Below are 21,541 nucleotides of genomic sequence, written 5' to 3'. Positions count from 1 at the left end.
TTATTGTGAGAGTAATGAATACATTGTGTTAAATAATGATAATGGTCAACATTTGGTGAGTACACTCTATATAGTTTAAATTCTCACCACATTTCTGCAGGCTAAACTAGATAGGTATCTATCTGCATTTTTCAGAAGAAAACTAAGAGGTATAATAATTCTTCCCAGGTCATAGCAAGTAATGGTGGAACTGGCATATGAACTGACTTGAAAGCTAATGTCTTGATTCTCACTGTGCCTCAGGTGCGGCATCTAGACAACAACACAAAACAAAAAAAAGATAGTTACCCAGGCCTCCTCATGGGCAATTTGGGGGTAGTAATTTGTAGGAGAGCCAGAATTCTGACACACTGCCAGGATAAACTACTTGCTCTCAGATTTGTGTCCTTTCCACGTTAATAATCTCTTATTATATATACGCAGTTATTGATTCCTTAAAATTCAATCTAATATTTTGTTATTATGAAGTAATGATGTATAATGAGTTTTTTCCCACAACCCAGAACCCTTCAGGGCTGGCTACAACCTACTTCTACACTAACCAAAGGAAAAGGGAAATAAATCAAAGGTAACCTTGAGAAAAATTACTTCTCTGGGCCTCAGAATTATCATCTGTAACATACGGATAATAACCTTCCAGAGGTACTGTGAGGATTAAGTACAATTATATATTTAAGACACAGTGCCTGAAACTTAATAGGTACTCAGTAAGTGGTTCTTCTTATTATATTAAGGAAATATATTTATCATCTTAGCTGAAAGTAGAGTGACTATATTAATCTTAATGTCATAAAATGACAGTTTTATCTGGAATACTGCCATGCATAGCATAAGAATAAAATTTTTCTTGACCTCCATATACTGAGTTCTTGGATTTACAGGCACTTTTCATTCTCTGAGTAAAGTACTGATTGATGCCCACAGCATAAAGTTTCAAGGTCAGTAGGCTATTTCCCAGGAGGCCCTAATTAGAGCTGTTCAATTATATTTTACTTACCAAGAATCAGTTTTATGTATGCCCAAATCTCTATGCCTGTTAACATTTGATATTATAATCAAGTAATTTACTTTAACAATATATAAGAAAATATGAGTGTAAATAGAGGGTTTTTTAATATATGAAAATCTAAAATGAATATTTGGAAAGAGTCCATGAAGGTCAATCACTTAAAATTTCCTAATGGTGTGTGGATAACAGTAGACAACTGGCAAACAAATAAGACAACACATGAAAAGTCTGAACTTAGATTTCATTGCCAGCATCTTTAAAGTTCCATTTAAAAAAATTAAACTATGAATTTTATACCTAATACCTACATGATTATGGCTATGTTTTATTCAAGAAAAATAATTCTGAGCTCTAGTTAATAGATCCATACTTAAAGAAAATGTCTTTGGCTAATATCACAAGATTAGCAAATTTTATGTTTTTGAAAAAATAATATGTAAAGTAAGTAGAGTCTTGATGATTTCCCATAATACATTTTTTATTAACTTAGTTATTGATCCTGATCTGGTTAGATAATGTTTAATCCATTCATATAAAATGGAAATTATAGAATATGCTAATTGGTATCTGCTGGAAAGATTATCACTCTTCTGGCTAAAGGGCAAGGTCTACACTATCATCTGAAAAGAGAAATGGATGAACAGAGATGTTGACATTTCTTTGGCCTGCCAGGGTGTGATTTGACACTACTAAGTGCTGATAGTAGCACTTCAAAATCTACCTTTCTGTATTTGCATTGATTGGGCAATTGGTAAAAATACTACTTCTGTTGCTTATAATACTAATAATTATAAATTCAAGGTGTTTAAAGAGTGGGGTACTATAAGCTAAACATGCTCAATTAGTCTATTAGTTTACAAAATAATAGAAGAGTTCATTGCTAGTGATAAAATGAAAAAATCTGTTGAAAATAATGTCATCGAGAAAGAGATCTACAAGTCAAAAGAACTAAATAGAAAATAGGAATTTAACCTTCCATGCAATTATTGTTAATGAAGAACACTAGGACTTGTATTAGTAGAATATAGAAAAAGTTTATATATCTGCGTATGCGTTTAAAAAGAGGGCTTTAATTTTATTACATCCCATCAAATTTTATTTTTAGATTTAGCATTTTATTTTCAATTAATATTCACTAGTGAAAAGCAGATTAATACAGCAGCATGTTGAAAGACTAACTTACCATTTTAAGTTAATGAAGGCAAAATGCACATAACAATGCCTAGCACATAATAAATTCTATAAGTGTTTGGGTTTTTAAAAATTTCTTTTCTTAGCATACCTTATTAATTAGGAATATAGGCTCTGGAGCCAGAATACTTATTCAGATTCCATCTCTGCTACTTTCTTATTGTGTGACATGGGACAAGTTACTTAATTTCTCTGTGCTTCAGTTTCCTTATCTGTTTATAGGGGGGAAAGTTATATATTCCTCATCAGTTATGAGGATTAAGTAAATTAATATATATAATGTTTAATATAATGCCAAATAAAAAAAAATGCTGTGTGTAAATATAATGTCAAATACAGAAAATGCTGTGTGTTTACTGTTATATGCAAATGTATAGAAATTTGTATAATCTGTATTCAAGCCTCTTGTAAAAGATTGATACATTAATTGGTGATATATAATCATGCCATAATTACACAGTTATGTGGTTCTTTATTTTTAACTTTCAGTATTTAAAAATGACATTACAGGGATGAAAAATGCCAGTAAAAAGGTTATTTCTAAAAGCAGTATTTCAAAATGGCATTTGTCTACTCGACAGATTTGTTTGATGACTTTGGCAAAATGGATGCTCTACAGATCAACTACCTTTTCTCCTCTTTTTATTTAAGTGTAAAAATAAAAAAAAAACCTAGGCCAAAGTAAAGTATATTAAAAATACTAGATTTTAGTTCTGTATATTGCTACTTTTAATACTTATTTGTTCTTTCTGGAAGGAACAGTTGCCTTATTTCTTTTAGACCTGTAATCTCAGACTTTTGATTACCAATAAAAAAACTAGCTGATTAGGTTCATGTATAATAAACCTAACCCCAAATCTGGACCTCAGTAAATAGTCTGTATTAAATATCATGTCATAGGAATATTTGTTCATCTATTATTATCACTTATCAATTGCTATGAAAGTCCACACGTACCTTAAACTCCTTAACAAAATTGATGACAGTTTTGGTCGTCCTGGAGTAGAATGTTATTGCCAACATGACAGTGGAGCTGCAGTAATCCAGCTCCAGTTCCTGATTAATGAGGTTAGTGAACTGTTCTAATCTCTCCTGCTTACATATGAAACAGGGCCATATCTCATCTTTCAGAATTCTGCATGCATTCTTTTTTTTTTTTTTTTTTTTTAGATAATAATTTTTTATTGAAGGGTAGTTGATACACAGTATTACATTAGTTTCAGGTGTACAACACAGTGATTCAACATTTATATACATGATAATTCTAGGTACCAGCTATCACCATACCAAGTTGTTACAATATTTTGACTATATTCCTTATGCTATACATTACATCCCAGTTACTTATTTATTTTACAATTGGAAGTGTGTGTAGATATTTTTTTTTGTGAGGGCATCTCTCATATTTATTGATCAAATGGTTGTTAACAACAATAAAATTCTGTCTAGGGGGGTCAGTGCCCAATGCACAATCATTAATCCACCCCAAGCCTAATTTTCGTCAGTCTCCAATCTTCTGAAGCATAACGAGCAAGTTCTTACATGCAGTACAAATTCTTACATAGTGAATAAGTTACATGGTGAACAGTACAAGGGCAGTCATCACAGAAGCTTTCGGTTTTGCTCATGCATTATGAACTATAAACAGTTCAAATATGAATATTCATTTGATTTTTATACTTGATTTATATGTGGATACCACATTTCTCTCTTTATTATTATTATTTTTGATAAAATGCTGAAGTGGTAGGTATATACAGGATAAAGGTAGAAAACATAGTTTAGTGTTGTAAGAGAGCAAATGTAGATGATCAGGTGTGTGCTTGTAGACTATGTGTTAATACAAGCTAGACATGGGCAATAAAACATCCACATACTGCATGCATTCTTATTGAAATATTTGAACAAAAATGAATTTCTTGTAGGCCAGAGCTAATAGTAATTTGCCTGAAAGTATAATCATGGACAGTTACATAAATAATGTATGATGTTTCTAAAAATAGTGTTGAAAAAAGGTAAATTTTTTGGTACAGGGTGCTGCATTTAAATTTTATTTCAGCGATATTGAAAGTTTATGTAATACATAAAAATCTATTAATTTTTATTTAGAAATTGAGCTTATTATAAATAAGAAAATGTACTTCTCTAATGAGTTGTTTTGAAATATAAGGAAACCAAAATCCACTAGAAACTGGTTATTGTCCAAACTCTTGTGTCACATATTGATTAAAGTAACTAATGGTGCCTTTCTTTTTGATACAGTATAAAGTTTGGAAGCAGCTAGAGAAACAGTGTTTTATCAGCAGAGTAAACAATGTCTTTGCAGGTTTTAAAATGTATTAGCAGCTGTGAGAATGGATGTTAATGAAAAGCTAGTTATAAAAGAAAGAGAAATTACACCAGGGAAGGCTTTGCTATCCTTAGATGTGAGGCTAGTTTGTAGACATTCTTTTTGCCCCTCCAGTTTTTGGGTTACATGCAATTAATTATTCAATGTATGTGAGAAAAAAAAATACTCAATACCTCTGGCTTTTGATAAATGTTTTATTCATACCAGAGGATTTAACAGAGGCATCATGGATTTAAAGAACTAAAGATGAATAATACAAAATACTTAGGAAAACTATGATCCAAATATGGAATCATGTACGTTTTTCAGGGTCAAAGAAAGTGTTTTTTTAAAACTTCAGTATTTAGCTTTATATTTAGAAAACTTCCCAGTATTCTGTGTAGGACCATATAACAGACATTGTAAACAATGTTAAAATTTTAAAAATCAATATAGAAAATTGTTGAACTCATATATGAGGACCCAAGATGATTTAGTTTTTAAAAAATTTTATAAGCTAGCAGTTTCAAAATATTCCTGTATACACTACCCCTACCTTTCTCCAATAGTAGCATTTTATATATCAGTAGTACTGTATCAAACCAGGAGAATGACATTAGTGCAATATTATTATTAAACTATAGACCTTATTTCAGTTTCACCATCACTTTCTACATGCACTCATTGTATCTGTATGTGTATAGTTTCATGCAATTTTATCACATACATAGATTTGTCCAGTGACTATCACGGCCAAGGTACATATGAGTATCAGTAAAGGATTCTATCACAGTAAAGGAATTCCCTTAGGCTTCCCACTTATAACTGCTCTCTGTCCTGCTCTCAGTCCCTGGCAACCCTTAGCCTATTCTCCATCTTTGTACTTATGTTTAAGATTATTTTTTAAGGGATTACACAAGCCAATGTAAATAACATTGCAAATTGCTTATCTACACACCTAAATTTTAGAAATTTTAAGTAGATTATCGTGTCTTTCATATCACAAGATCAATAGGATCCATCATAGAGTTCTTTGACATGACTGTTGTATGCTCAAGTGTTACATATAAGTAGTTACAAATGACGTTTGCTGTCTTAAAAAATGCTTAGCAAGATATGACTGTTTAAATGGGGAAAGCTGGGGAAATCTTGACAATTGGAGTAGGTATTTGATTTTATTTCTAGAAAACCATATACAGGTAAGGAGCCACCAGCAGGTAAAGGTTGGCTGTCACTGCTGTCTTGGCTCTGCAGCTTCTCTTCTTCCTTGAGATTTTAAGATGAGGCAAACATCTTAAGAAAGAAGATGACATGCTCTGCAACTATTGTGGAAAGAAGAATGAAGAGTACAAATATTTGATACTCTGATTCTTTTGAGTTTCTCTGCTTCAAAGTGATACAGATAAGAGGGAAAGGAAGATTATGTGGACTTTGTGTAGTTCTGCTTTCCAATAGTCATATTGTAACAATAGGAGTTAAATAAGAAAGTAGCCATCATGGAATTTCAAAGGTGGAAAGGACTTGGAGGGATCATTAATGTAAATTTTGTCTTCAGAACTATTTTACTTGTCTTGGATAAATGAGAAACTTTTGTTTTAGAAGAAAAGTTTTAAGATTCTAATAACCTAAAGGATTAGAATTGCAAATCTTTTTTGAAATTAATATGGATTCTTTACATTGCATCTTTTGTTTTATAAATCAGCCTTAGTATAAGAGGTTCTTAATCCTTTTCTCACATTAGAATCACCTCTGGAGGTCCTTGCTGTAAAAATTCTACTTTGTTAGATCTGGGGTGAGACTAAGGCCCCTGTGTGACTCTCAAATACTGCCAGAGATTTTCTTCTTCATACTTAATAGTATTTCATAGCATCAGATGTTTTAACTTTCTAAATTAGTCAAATTGTTCAGCCCTTTGGATACTACAATGTGCTAAATACTATAGTTTACATATTCTAGTAGTAGAATTATGATCTACACATAGTACATTCATAAGGATTTGTCTTAAGCCAAATGAAATGGGAAGGTTACTTCATATTATATTTTTCTCTTTCAGGCAAGGAAGTATGTACAATATTGACCATGTAACTTACAGTTTGCCATCTAATTTACACAGCTAATCATCAACCATAATATCCAACTAGGCTCTAGTATACTCTTAGTTTGTAAGAGATTAAATTATAGTTTAAATATTAAGGAAGTTAAAACATTTTTTACACATATGTATACACATAATATATTCTTTTACATCTCTAGAATTTAGGTGAGCCAAAAAGTTCTCAAAACTCAATCTTTTGGCAGAAGGTTTTGAAATTTGGGAAGGAGAGTTTTTTGGCAGCTGTTTGGAAGCTTTAACGTTTGTAAAATGCTTTCTACAGAAACTATATTACACTTTATTTTTAAGGGAGCTCTTGTGAGTGCCTTGGCTGATGATACCTTACATCTATGGAATTTACGTCAAAAGAGACCTGCCATACTACATTCACTTAAATTTTGCAGAGAAAGGTAAGAATTCTCTCAGTTATTATATACACAGTATGTTTGCTACTTTATTTTGGAACATTTTCTTTGAATTTTATTCTTTGATTTTTTTTTTTTGTGATGGGCTTTATGTACAGTCAAAAAAATAACTCAAAAACATCAAAGGATATATAGTAAAAAGCAAGTTTCCCTTCTTTCCAGACCCATCTTCTTTTTCAGAGACAACTACATAAATTTCTTCTGTGTTGTAGAAATACTTAGTCTGTGTACATAGCAAAAATCTATATATTACTCCTTTTTTTGCATAAAAAGAAGGCATTATACATTTTTTATGTAACTTATGCTCACTTAACAATATATCTGATACATTGTTTCATATTAATACATTTAATTCTTCTTTGGTCATTTTTCATATCTGCATAATATTCCATTATATGAAAGTACCATAATTTATTTAGTCGGTCTTCCTTCAATGGACATGCATGTCATTTTCAGTGTGCTGTTTTTTTTGCTTTGTTGTGATACTGTGTTACATGTGTGTCTTTGTCCACTAATACAAGTATAGTTATAAGAAATTTGTCATAGTGGAACAACTTGGTCTAGAAATCTCTTATATGACTTAGGTTTGTACTTTGATTGGAAAGACCTTTTTACCCCAATTTTATTAAACTTTCTCCCATATTATAGTATGCTTAAAGTTGTATTTTTTATGATTTAATCTTTGATTCATATGGAACTAATTTTTACATGAAATGTAAGTGAGAAATATAGTCCCCCTCCTATTGCTTATGAGACATATTTTGATGTATATATGTGTAGGGGTGTGTGTGTGTGTGTGTATATAGTCATAAACATTTTTGTATATGAATATATATTTATATGTGTCAAAGCTAAGAAATTTGGGTCAGTCCATGTCCAAGGATCAGGCCATATTCCTGCTTTGATAAGTATCAATCTGTTCAGGTATATAAACAGGTCAGTCTGTTTGTGAACATGGGTTTCTGCCCACAGAGGCCCTCCAAAGTAGGCAAGCTATTGAGGCTGCTGGGAATAATGAACAGTTGAAGCTTTTTGAGCCAACACCAGGGCATGTCTACATTGTATAGACAGAGACCACAGCTGACAGAGGTTCAGAAACAAAGTTGACTATTTGTCTCCATCTGTCTGGGAAGATAAATCATCTAAGTAGCTTGAGATCACAGTTCTACTTCCTCTAGAACATGGACAGAAGTGAAGGAGGAATTAATGTTACGTGGGAGGAGTGAGATAAAGGAGGAAAAGCAAGCAAAAAGTCAAGGTTCTGTTCTTTTCTGAATATAGAGCCAGTCTCTCAACTTGGGGAGAGTTCTTTCATCTACTCACCAGTGGGATCTCAGGGGGAGCCCTACATCAGCCTTAAATGCCATGGAGTAGATGGAGAGAGAGAGAGAGATGGGCCTCTTAGATCCAGTACACATCCTCTTGTTATCCCACGTGGGAAGTGTAGATCTAACACAGTAGTTGTCAACTTGGTGCGGGTTTAACCCCCAGGGAGCATTTGATAATATCTGGTGGCATTTTTTATTGTCACATTTGGAAGGGGTTGGAGAGCAGTGCTATGGCATCTAGTGGGTAAAGGCCAGGGATACTGCCAAATATGTTACAGTGCACAAGACATCACCCCATTAAAAATAATTATTTGGTCCAAAATATCAATAGTGTCAAAGTTAGGAAACTGAACTCTAGCAGGTGAAAATGATGTTACTTGGTCAGTGTACTACTATAGAAGTTCTCTTACACCTCCACCCGCTGGAGGGATTCTGCCAGAATATAGAATTCCAGCAGAAGAGTACCTCTGATACCTCCTTTGCCAGTTACATGTCCGTATTCTTCACTGGGAATGTGGCAGTTTGTGGTTCAAGATCACAAATACACACTGCAGGTTATCATGGTAAGTCTTCATAATGAAAGGGTCTATGGGTGGTCCCAGGGTGGTCAGAGTCCCATTACTGTCAGGTATGAAGTCTCCTCTACAGTATCTCTAAGGATGATCTCCAAGAAATCCTGGTAAATATGGGTAAGGAGCTATAAGCTGGTCTGTAAAGTGCCTGTAGGCATGTATCTTGACAAACAGAAGGCACCTTTGTGTGAAGTGTCAGAATAGCCCTTCTTGCTGAGTGCAGCCACACACAGTCCCACTCCTCACCTTGGTTGGCTGCTGTTATTCACGGCATAATGAGCACCGTTGTAGGCAGTGGCCCTAGGAGTTACAAATGAGTGAAGTGATGGAGTTCCCAGTTCTGAGTTCTATAATATAGTTTACCCAGCTGACCAGCAGAAACTAGTTGTTCCCGTTCAAAGTTCAGCTTCACCTTGGTCTTAATTAGGGCAACAGTAAACAAGGAACTGTAGCATGAGTGCATGGTCCTTGAATATCTCCTTAGGATGAAATCCTCTAGAATGGCTACAAACTTGTATGGCAGCTATTGGACTTAAAATGCCAAGGAATAGGCCTGGTGCTTCATGGATGAACTTTGTTTTTTCTTTCAAGACTTAAGCTCAGGTTTCCTCAAATGGGAGGAAGGAGAGAACCTAGTTTTTCCTCAGCACCTGATTGCAGGTGCAGAGGGGAAGACACAGGGAAAGCTTTCCCCCAGCTTTGGGAACTTGAGCATGTCAGCCAGACTTGTTCTGTCCCCTGAACTCTGTGCCATTCAGGACTTTCCATAGTGACCTGTAATTTGTACCCTGATGGAAGCCTTTTGTTGGAACAGCTGCTCCAGGGAGGGGAAAGGACAAAATCCTGTCATTCTCTGCCCATCTTTCCATTTCCCTCATTTATAGGAGTCTATCCATATCTTTATACAACTGCTTTATATTCAGTTTTTGTATCTGTCCTTCAGGATAGACTGGGTTATGCCGTGGTAACAAATATTCTCAAAATCTTAATGACTTAATACAGTTTATTTTTGCTTACACCGTATGTCCTTTGTGGGTTTGCTGGAACTGTGTTCCTCTTCATTTATTTCCTTTAGTCCAGAATCCTGGCTGAGAAACAGCCAGTCTTGACAATATTGCCAGTTACTATAGGAGAGACAAAAACAGAATATGGTGAAGCACACATTGGCTCTTACTGCTTCTGCCTGCAAGTGATACATCTCTCTTCCACTGTCATTTCGTGGGCCACACTACTACACTCATCTAACCAAAAATATGAAGAGATGGAATATTTGTAAATACTTGTAATTCCTACCACATTGCTTATTTTTATTGTTGACACTCAAGTACAATAGCAATAGTCTACTTAGTTTTCCCCTCATTCCACAATGGATTTGGTCTAACTTAATAGTTAAATTATTTCATTTCATTTTTCTGTTGTTTGCATTTTTCTGAAGCTAGGAAAGGGAGGAAAAATGGCAAAAGTTTATAAACAGCTGGTTACTTTCCAAACAATTGTTAAGTAATGTAAACTTAAGTTTTTATTGTAATATTTTCTCCTTTCCAAAGGGTTAGATTTTCTTATTTTAATAGAAATTTATATAAATAGAAATTATATGTACTGATTAAAATTTTATTTTTTCATAATATTGGTTTTTTTCTAGCTTTAATTTTTTTTAACTGCTAAGACATATAAAATTTACTATCTTAACCATTTTTAAGTGTACAGTTCAGTAGTGTTAAGTATATTCACATTGTCGGGCAACCATGTAATATGGATATTTCGATAGGATTTCACTTTCATGTGTCTAAGAAAAAATATAGTAATTGGATTCTCAGGTCTTGGTTTCACTGTATGAAATTGGGCAAATTACTTCACAGCTTTGTGTATTGGTTTCCTAATTTGCCAAAAATTTTCCTATGCAATTCGTTTTCTCTCACATGTCAAAATAACTTCCTTTTATCCCCATTTGTAGATAATTATAGAATACTTATAAAGTGCCAGCTTAATGCTAGCTGCTAAGCATACATTTGTAAGACAGACAGACTTGGGCCTTGACATTAAGATCTAGATCAAATTTAAGACAAGATTAGGATCCTAGATACCTGATAAAAAATGTCATTTGTTCATACTAAATAAATATGTATCTCAATTTCCATAGAATGATTTTGAGTTGGGGGATTGCATTAACTTATAAATATACTCCTTGGTGAGTGACCTTGTACTAATTGTCAAATTCACTTCTTACCATATTTGGTTACTTAAGATGTGATTTTTTTCCCTCTGTTATTGAGAAGCAGTATACCATAGTGGTTAATAAGAGCTCAGATTCTAGAGCCAAACTGGCTATGTTGAATCTCATTTTATAACCCAGTCACTTACTATGTCAGTTTTGTTATCTGTGAAATGGATCATTATTATCTCATAAAAACCCCAAGATGCATGTTATAAAGTTAATATGTATAAGTAATTGTGAGAGTGTGCTTAACTCTTCTCTGGTTCCTAGACCTGATTCCAACATGTGTTGGGGACAGGGGATCTTCCCACACACATAACAAGCAATTCTCTAATACCAGCAGGTGTCCGAGAACTCAACTCAGTTCTGATACTATCTGCCTGGAGACAGCACCAGATTCCCCAGGTTAAGGGGTCTATCCTATGAGACTGCCCTCCACCCCCACCCCAGACACTGGTCACAAACCCCAGGTAACCTGTGCTTCTGACATACCTGCTAAGATTAGAGGTTCCAACGACTTCCCGCTTAGGTTTGATTAATTTGCTAGTGTGGCTCACAGAACTCAGGGAAACATGTTTACCAGTTTAATGAAGGATACTGTAAAGGATACAAGTTAACAGCCAGATGAAGAGATACATAGAGCAAGGTCCCAAATAAAGGAGCCTCTGTTCCTGTGCTTGGGGCCTGGCTTGGTGACACATGGAGGCATTCTGGTTCCCCAAGCTTAGAAGCTCCCCCTGACTGGAAAGCAGGATCCAAGAGAGCAGACAGTGATAAGCTCTTCTCAGGGGTTTTTGTGAGGGCTTCATTGCATAGTCATGATTGACTAAATTATTATTCGCTATTGGCTGATTTAACCTCTAGCCCCCTACCCTTGAGGGGGGTTCCTAAAGTCTCTCATTAACATGACAAGACACCCATTTCACTTTTATGGGTCTGTAGTGTTTTCAGGAACTGTGGATAAAGACCAGGTATACCTGGGAAATACACATTAGTATTTCTCATTCATATAACCAAATATGTATTTCTTATGACTCATTATATCGCAGTAATATATATAAAGTGCTTAGAATGGTATACATAGAAAATCACCATATAGTATTTATTTTTAAAGGTACTGGATTTACTTAAATTAATAATTGCAAAAGTTGAAATATCTGCATTAACTTAACCAAAAATTTTACTTAGGTAGTTTCTATAGAAACAACCAATTGAAAAAGGAAATGATTATAGCCACTGATATTGACTTTATCAAATCTGTTTAAATTGTGGAGAATTTTGAGCTTGAAGTTAACACTAGATAACCCTCTCCAACCTTCAATTTACAATTACACATTTTGAGACTATATGTGCACATCCTTCTTAGGGAGTGAGACAGTCCACCCTAAAGAGTTTGTATATTCATGGATAGGGGAATGTATTGGTTTGCTAGAGCCACTATTAACAATTAATACAGACCAGGTGACTTAAACAGCAGACATTTATTTCCTCAAAGGTCTGGAGGCCAGAAGTCTGAGATTAGGATGTCACTTAGGTTGGCTTCTTCTGAGACCTCTTTCCTGGCTTACAGATGGCTGTCTTTTCTTCTCTCTTCACACAGTCTTCCTTCTGTGTGTGTCTATGTCCTAATTTCCTCTTCTTGTAAGGACATCAGTCATTGGGTTACAGCCTACCTGTATGAACTTATTTTACCTAAATTACCTCTTTAAAGGTACTGTGTCCAAATACAGTTACATTCTAAGGTACTGGAGTTAGGACTTCAACATATGAATAATGTGGGTGGTGGGCACAGTTCAGTTCCTAACAGAGAACTAGGCTAAAACCAAGCAGGATACAAGATGGGAATTGTTGAAAAGAGTCACCGAACAGAAGAAAAAGTAAGCATACTTTGGAAGTTGAAGAAAAAGCCAACATTTTTAATGTCCTCCTTATATAGCATGTGATTTATTATGCCATTTGCCAGGTCAGCTCCCATTAGGGACTCATCTCTCATACAGCTTTTACCATAAAAACTATTTGTCAATGCTAGTAGCTATAGCATCTATATCCCCTGACCCTGAAGGGAGTTGGTATCATAGCAGTGTATCATCGTAGAGAACCTCAGAGGTGTGGCCTCTGTGGCATTAAGCCACATCCCCTGGCACAGATTTAATTCTGTCCTCGAAAGATATGTTGAACTCCTAACCCCCAGTACTGGTGAATGTAACTTTGTTTGGAAATAGGACCTTTGCAAATGTAATCAAGTTAATTTAAGGATATTAAGGTGGGCTCTAATCTGACCTGTGGTCTTATAAGAAGGGAAGAGCTATAGACACACAGGGAGAATGCCATGTGACCACAGAGGTAGAGACTAGAGTGATACGACCGCAAGCCTGGGAATGCCAAGGATGCTGGTGATACCACAAGCTAGGAGACAGACGTGGAACCCCTTCTCCTCTAGAGCCTTCATAGTGAGCATTGTGCTGCTGATAATTTAAGTTCTCATAGCGAGCTTCTAGACCTGTGCAAGAATACATTACTGTGGTTTTAAGCTACCTAGATTGTGGTAATTTGTTAAGATAACCCTAAGAAACTAATATAGATCCTCTTTGTTCCTCTTGCTTGATATTGGTGAACTTCCTCCTTATGTGCTGTTGGGTTTATACATGTTAAGGAGATGTGCTTTGGCTTTGGTAGAAATTGAGAATTCGACAGGTAAAATTCTTTCTGGTAGTTGCCTTATCAGAATATTTTCCATTTAGCTGTATTGTGTTTTTCCCTTTAAAGGAAGTTTAACTGGGAGGAAATTATGGGTTTATAAGTAACTACAACTATCTTTTTTCATCACTTTGAGTTAACATGACCAGTATTCTAAACCATGTTAAATTTTTGCATAATAACAATATGTGAAGCATTTTAAGACTGAAGACTAAATTATGTCTCTGGGCTTCCCTGATACATAAAATATGAGTCTTTATATTGAAATTAATATATTTCTTTTAAAGATATGTTTTCCCTTTATTCTAACACTGATTTACAGTTTACTCATAACACTGATTTACAGATATTTCATTTGATGGAAGAGAAACATCTCTTGGTTTAGAAAATAAAATAAACATGGCATACATTCTAAACTAATAGGAAAATACAATATTATATGGAATATACTAATAATCAAAATTTCATCCTAAGAATGATCAATGGAGCATCAATGTCCAGAGTCCTCTTAAGAAAATAACTGTTTGACAAATGGAATAATCCAATCAGATACCAACATGGCAGTGGGAGAGTTGGTGCCTAAAAGGCACTTCAGGAACTAACCAACTCTTGCCCTAGCATCAGATTTTCTTAGTGGCATAAAAATTAATGTGGAAACAAACACTAATTTATCCCATTATACTTTTCTTATAATATTACCTAAGTATTCTGTTTTACATATTTATGAGGCTTATAATTTGCTTAGTATGGCCATGAATAGAGCATAGCTGTAAAAGAGTATTTGGCTAGATACCAGCCCTAAAAATCTGTATAGGTCTTCCAAAGATTTTGAATTAATTCACTGCACATATTTAACAAGAAAAAAATTAATCACAATACTGGAACAAATTAGAAACCTAGAATTATAGCTTTTATGGTAATTGCATCATATTGGCAAAATATTTTTCTTTGAAAGCAGCTTAATGAAAAGTATACTAGCATTAGAAATGAGAGCGATTCAGTGAAATGAAATTCAGGCCTAGAACATGGGAGTAGAATGATATCCAGGCCAGCTAGCAAGGCAGACAGAAGGATCTGCTACTCTGGATCTAATTTGTATCCACAAGGAACATTGCTGGGTGATAAAGAGGTGATGAATCACCTTGGGAATTCTAAGTATAGAGAACAATGTACTGAGACAAAATTTTAAGAGAAAAAGAAAAAGTTCACAGTGTTCAGAGGAAAAATAGGATTTTATGACCTTGAAACTGTAAAGGAAAGATGGTCAGGAAGTGTTTAATAACTTCCTAGAATAAAATTATCCATAATGACTAAGAAATTCTGACAAAGAAATTGGGAGAGACATTCGAAGAGACGGGTCTAGTTGCATAAGGCCTTATTGTGTTCACAGGTATAAAAAGATTATATGGAAGGAGGGGATACACAATCAAAAGTGAACTTAAGAGTAATTTAGCACTGTTAATGAGCACAATGAGCTAAGGCTTGTGAAAAACCATAAAGACAAAAGAATGTATGAATGAAAACACTATTTTTTATGTTTAGGTAAAGAAAGCTAAGTAGATTAATGGTAGTTAGGGCATATATTCTCCCTCTGTATGTATTAATGCAATACTGGCTCTGACAAATTATGACTTTGCTGAAAGGACTGACTCCTATACCATTGGTTAGCCCAAGAGGAATATAAAGTGGGAGTAGTGCTTCAGATTTGGAAATGAAAAAAAGTTATATTTCAGAAGGTGAATTAAGTTCAGTTCACCAAACATTGGGTACCTTCTGTACACTAGGGATTATGGTAGTTATTGGGATAACAAAAATAAATACAGTGCTTGTATAGTTACATTAAAGCAGAAACCCAGATATATAATAAACAATAATACAATATAGACAAATGCCATTTTAGAAGTTTATGTTAAAAACATATGAGAGGCGAGGCCGCAGCCTGCTGAGCCCGCGCTCAGTGGCCCCGTCAGGGAAGAACACGAACCAGAGCCGCCGAAGGGCCCTGTGGCCGGAGCCAGGAGGGAGTAAAGGTAAACAAAAGGGGAAAAGAAGCACAGAAGAATGTCAGTCAACAAAGAAAGGAAGAGTCATAGAGTTCCTGGAGAAGCTCTGGCTAAACAAGACACATCTTCATTAACGGATGCTGTAGAGCAAGTTGCACGGCAACAACAATCACAAACATCAGAATTTAAAAGAAACAAAAAAGTTCTGTTTGGTTTGCAGAATGAACTTCATGAGCTTGAAAAACAAATAGCATCTGTTTCTGCAGAAGCTAAAGAAAGAGCAAGGCAAATTTATCAACAAGATGCTGCCATAGAAAATACCAAGCTTCAGTGTGGAAACCTGGAAACTCAAATCAAATCTTTACATACAGAAAATGTAAAGCTTAAATTTGACATAGAAGCAGCCCAAGAAGACTTTGAGGAACACATGCTAAGATATAATGAATATTATGCAAAAATAAAAGTACATAGTTTGAGGAAGATAGAAAGCAAATGGTCATTCATGACTGAACTCCATGAAAAACGAGATCTTGTTAAAAAACTAATGACAATGAAAGAGGAACTTACACAAGATTCCCAAAATCCAGAAGAAAACCAGATGAAACAAGTACAGGAAGACATTACAAAGCTAAAGGCTCAAATTATAACTGTAAAAGAATCTATCATTGAAAAAACTTGTTTCCTTGAGGAAGAAAAAAATACCCATGAAAAATTAAGAAAAGAAATAGAGGTACAATATAAGAGATATGGTGTAATTCTTAAGCATTTGCACTGTCAGGTAAACAAACTTCAGTCAAACAGAAGACAATGGCAATGGAACATTGAACAACTGGAAAAAACCGCAGCTGAACTAAGAAAACGCATTGGAATGAAAGATTAATATGGCCATAGAGCAATGTAGAGCACAGACTGCCTGCAAAAATTATGGGACACAAGGATTAGCAAATCCTTTGGATTCTTAACAACCAGCATTCACTGTCAGCGGTCTGTCTGAATGAAAGGTGCATTTTCTTTTTTTTAAAATCAGTCATCTGTTTCAAAGTGCCTTCCAACCCTACAATTGAAAGCAGTAGATAGACAATATTTATGTTTACAGAAGAATCATGGAAGACTCTGAATATTTTGTGTGTAAGATATACTGTACTCATGAATGCCTGTTTATAAACATATGGCCTTTACTATCATATCAAGTAAAAATTTAGAAGAAGAAAAGCACTTGAATTTACAATGATTATAAAATTGTTAAGATATTTTAAATGATTGTTTCAAATTTTGTTACAATGTACTTTTTTACCACTGCCTTCATAATAGTCATAAATATTGGCATTTACAAAATAAAAAAACAAAAAAAAAACATGAGAGAATGTTTCAGTCTTTTTCTGCATTTTTTTTGTATATACTGACTTATTTTAAAAGAAGACAGAAGTCAGTCATCAGGAAAATGATGGTTTTTCCACCACAACCAGATACCACCATACATTCATCAGAATGGCTAAAATGTTGACTTGGATGTAACACATTGGAACGTTTCATAACTTGCTGGAGGGAGTTTTATGTGTTACAATCACTTTGGAAAAGTTTTTCCCACTATTCACTTCATGGCCCAACACCTCCACTCCTCAACGTAGACATGTGGTAGGCAGAATTCTAAGGTGGTTCCTAAGATTCCTGCTCACACACTAACTTCTGGTTATTCATACAAACCCTAATATAGGTGAAGGCATTTTGTAGATATAATTGAGATTCCAGTTGGTTGACTGTAAGATAGGGAGATTATCTTCAGTAAAGCTGACTTAATCAAGTGAGCCTGTAAAAGAGAGGATTCTTTCTGGCAAAAGGTTCAGAGTGTGAGAGAGATTCATTGTAAGGGAGATTCATTCCTACAACCACAAGAGCCCGAATTCCACTAGCAACCTGCAAGAGCTTGAGGGGGGATTCTTCCCAGAGCCTCCAGAAAGGGACACAGGAGTACAGCCTGGCTGATACTATATTAAAGGCTTGTGAGACCCTGAGTAGAAAACCCAGCATACAGTGCCTGGACTTCTGACCTATAGAAACAGAGAACATAGATGGGTGTGTCCTAAGTCATTAATTTTGTGGTAATTTGTTATACTGCAGTAAAAAACTAATACAGTTTTCAGTACCTGGAAGTGGGGTGCTGCTGTAACAAATACCTAAAAATGTGGAAATTGCAGTGGGTAGAGCTTGGAAGAATTTTGAGGAACATGATAGAAAGGCCTAAATTGCATTGAATGAGCAGTTTGTAGGACTCCAGGCTTGGAGGCTGCTGCCAGTGAGAGCTCAGAAGGGAGACAGGAACATGTTTTGGGAAACTGGAGGAAGTAGTTCCTTGCTGTAAAGTGTCAAAAAGCTTAACAGAAGTGTCTTTTGCATGGTGTGTTAGTTATTAACTTGGATATTTAGCTGAGGAGATTTTCAGTGAAAAGGTTAGAGGTGCAGCCTGAGTTTTTGCTGCTTTGTAGTAAAATGCAAGAGGATAGAAATAAATTGAGGGGAGAATTATTAAAAGAACCAGGACTTGATGATTTGGGAAATTCTTACCCTGATCCAGGTGGCAGTAGAGATACTGTTTCTGAAAGTGTGGTTTAGAGAAAAATGAGGGTGTGGCTGAACAACTTTTATACACACCTCCTGATTAATCCATCCTAATCAAAGTGCTACTGTGATGTAATTTTGCATATGTACTTGAGATCCCAAATAAGTTAACCTTCACATAGGGAGAAGTGTTTATCTGACTGATTTTAGGCTTAGATTACCTGAATTAAAATAGCAACAAGTGAGGGGAATTATCCTGGTTGGCCTGGGTTATCGCTGAAACTCAGTTTGGCTTAAATATCTCCCAGAGTATATGTGTAACTTGAGGAAGATTTGAGCATTTACTGAACATCTGAATAGTGTTAGGAAGGAGTTGACCGAGGAATGAATGGTAGGTAGATAAACAGCCAGTGTTCACTATGCTTTTCACTGTCTTCAAAACGACGTTGAAACTCTCCAGTAGCCTTCCCTGAAGGGTCTTGCAAGATCTCTGTTCAACTTCTCATCACCATAATTTCATGTAACTCACTTTTCTCTCTCTTTATGTATTATAATTTAGGAACCCTGACTTTCCAGTTTTTTTATGAATTATTTTCTCTCCTTCAATTTGTATAAGCTGATCTCTGCTCAGAACATACTTACGATTCTCTGTCCATGGCTAACTCCTGTTCATCCTTCAAGTCTTGTCATTTCTTTTATAGGTTTTTCTGCAGATTCCCAAGTCTGGATTTTGTGTCTGTTTTATTCCATACTGTGATGCTGTTTCTCTAAAAGAGTACATATTATGTTTACTGAAATTGCCTTGGTTACTTCATTGTCTTCTGGATGAGAATATCATCATTGTATTCTCAGCAGCAGTCTCAATGTTAATGGGCTGGTTGATACTGCATTGCCTTTGCAGAAACAGAGGGGAATCGCTCTACTCTGGAACGCATGGCTCTCCACAGACCGTGCTGGTTACCTGAGAGATAGGCTGTACGAGGGAGAGTCTACAAACAGAAAAAAGTAATAGAGTATTGCACCAGACTGATTCTATGTATTATTTCCATCAACCCCACACTAATCCAAAACGAGCTAGGTTGTTTGATTTTCCTAGGAGTGCTGTTTGGTCTTTGGCCTGTAGCAGAGGTTTTCAAGTTTTTCTTTTTTTGTAAAAAGAGCAAAGTGGGAGAATAAAGGGCTTTGAGCAGTGGATTTCTTTTTATTAAAACTAGCATGCCTGGGAGGTCCAGCAGACTTCCATTCCATATGTAATAATTTGGCAGTGATTTTCAAGATGAAGATGAAGGTTTTGTTCTTGTTTATCCTACTTTACTGTATTAGTAAGAATTAACAGTATGGTATTCAGTGGTATTTCTGATAGCAAGTATCTTTTTCTTTGTAATAATTTCAATCATTTCTTCCAGGGTTTTACTGTTAAGCATAATGTTGGATATTGATGTAAAATAAGGTTTTATTCCCTATGAGTTAGTTGTTAGTGATGGAGATTAAATTTTAATTGAATGCTTTTTTAGCTTCTTTTTGATTATCATGTAATTTTTCACCTCCCTTTCTCCTATTGATTTAATCTATGACATTAATAGACTTACTCATAATTGTGTGTGCTTGTGTATATATGTGTGTATTTTATGTAAATATATATGAGAGAAACTTCTTTCATAATAAGAAAGACATATACTGGGAGATATTTAGATACCTATCTGTACAATAAAGGGCAATCTAATGGAAAAATGGAAAAAAAGTATACCTAACAGTTGCTGATGAGTATCAGTTTATTTTTGTTTATCACAGCATTTGTTATATAAAAATACTGGCATCTTCATTTCTCAGGGTAAGATCACTGAAAACAGAACTTCAAGAAATACCCCAATACAAGAGAACAATTTTTTCATATGTTATTATGCATTATTTCTGTGGCTGATATATACTATATTTCTAAATTCACTGTTTTAGTTACTGAATTTTAGTTGATAAATCAGTTTTTTCAATAATCATTGGTTATGTTATATTAAGGTCTCATTTCACAAGAAAGGTTAATATCATGATTTATTTAAACATATTTCAAAAGTTCTTAAATGTTTCATAAACATTGAAATATGATTAATAAAGAATATGTATCAGTACAAATGTAAAATGACCTTCAAAGATCTCAGATGCTTATTTTTCAAAACATTTATTACATTGTACTGCTGGTTTATAGATATAAAGATTTTTCTCAAGTAGCTGTGACAGTTTATCAGAAAAGATACATGGAACCACAAATAGAAAGGAATTCCTTTGAACAGATTTATAAATTACTTTTAGCTGACTGCTATTATTTTTAATACATTTTCATATTCATTAGTATAAACTTAAATTTTCATCTAATAACAGGACAGTATAAAGTACAATTAATTTAAGAAAAGTACAAATAATATCTGCTTTTTTATTTTCCTGTGTGTTAATTCATTTGATAAACACTGAGATTCTGGTCCATTCAAATAATGATAAATTCCAGTTAGACATGGAAGTTACAATTAAGGGAGATGAAGTGGTAAATTAAAATGCAATGGAAAATGTGATATAATATGAATGTAATGAAATTCTTTTACAAAATTTGAAAGATTAACAGAAAAAGGTTGTATTACCATGTTTTGGGAATTTTAGGTAAAACATTACAAAAGAACTTACGTGAATGGATTTTTAGGATTAGCAGGAATTTTCCTCATTGACAAAGGGCAGGACTTACCATTATATTCAGATACACAAAGTCATGAAGCAATCTCACATGTTTAGGGCACTGTATCTAGTTAGACGTTGCTAAGTGTGTGGTCCATAGAGGATAATTTTGAATAATTGGAAAGGTCTACTTCATAATAGGTCTTTTATACAATGGTAAAGATATTCTCAACCTTTTTCCTAAATCATTAAAAATGAATAGCATTGTCTGAACGAGATACATTTTAAGTGGGTATTTTTTGGTCATGAGAGACTATCATATAGATAAACTGCAGATTAGGTGCATTTCTTTGCTCTATTAGTCAGGGTTCAATGCAGGCATGGAAACCATTGCAGATATTTTAAGCATAAAGGGATTTAATTCAAGGATATAACTGTTTATGAAGTGTTTAGAAGGGTCTTGAAC

At 34.6% G+C, this 21,541-nt stretch overlaps 2 protein-coding genes across 7 annotated transcripts in view; both read left to right on the top strand.

Moving 5' to 3' along the window:
- The window catches only part of STXBP5 (syntaxin binding protein 5), a 176,759-nt gene that overhangs the window by 32,310 nt on the left and 122,908 nt on the right, over positions 1-21,541 (top strand). For all 6 annotated transcript variants that reach the window (XM_036906916.2, XM_036906914.2, XM_036906912.2 and 3 more), the window contains exons 3-4: positions 3,187-3,268; positions 6,931-7,031. In XM_036906916.2, the coding sequence (XP_036762811.1) occupies positions 3,187-3,268; positions 6,931-7,031 (183 nt within the window). The remainder of the gene's footprint in view (positions 1-3,186; positions 3,269-6,930; positions 7,032-21,541) is intronic.
- LOC118923278 (coiled-coil domain-containing protein 122-like) lies at positions 15,798-18,338 on the top strand. Its single transcript, XM_036906917.2, has one exon. The coding sequence runs from the start codon at positions 15,920-15,922 to the stop codon at positions 16,739-16,741; it is 822 nt and encodes a 273-aa protein (XP_036762812.2). The 5' UTR covers positions 15,798-15,919; the 3' UTR covers positions 16,742-18,338.

This window comes from Manis pentadactyla, chromosome 12, assembly GCF_030020395.1.
Source record: "Manis pentadactyla isolate mManPen7 chromosome 12, mManPen7.hap1, whole genome shotgun sequence".
In the NCBI taxonomy this organism is placed as follows: Eukaryota; Metazoa; Chordata; class Mammalia; order Pholidota; family Manidae; genus Manis; species Manis pentadactyla.
The sequence above is the reverse complement of the archived record's forward strand: the minus strand, read 5'-3'. Positions and strand labels throughout refer to the sequence as shown.

Excerpts from the sequence above, each read along its gene's own strand:
- LOC118923278 (XM_036906917.2), top strand. The coding sequence starts at position 15,920 with ATGTCAGTCAACAAAGAAAGGAAGAGTCATAGAGTTCCTGGAGAAGCT.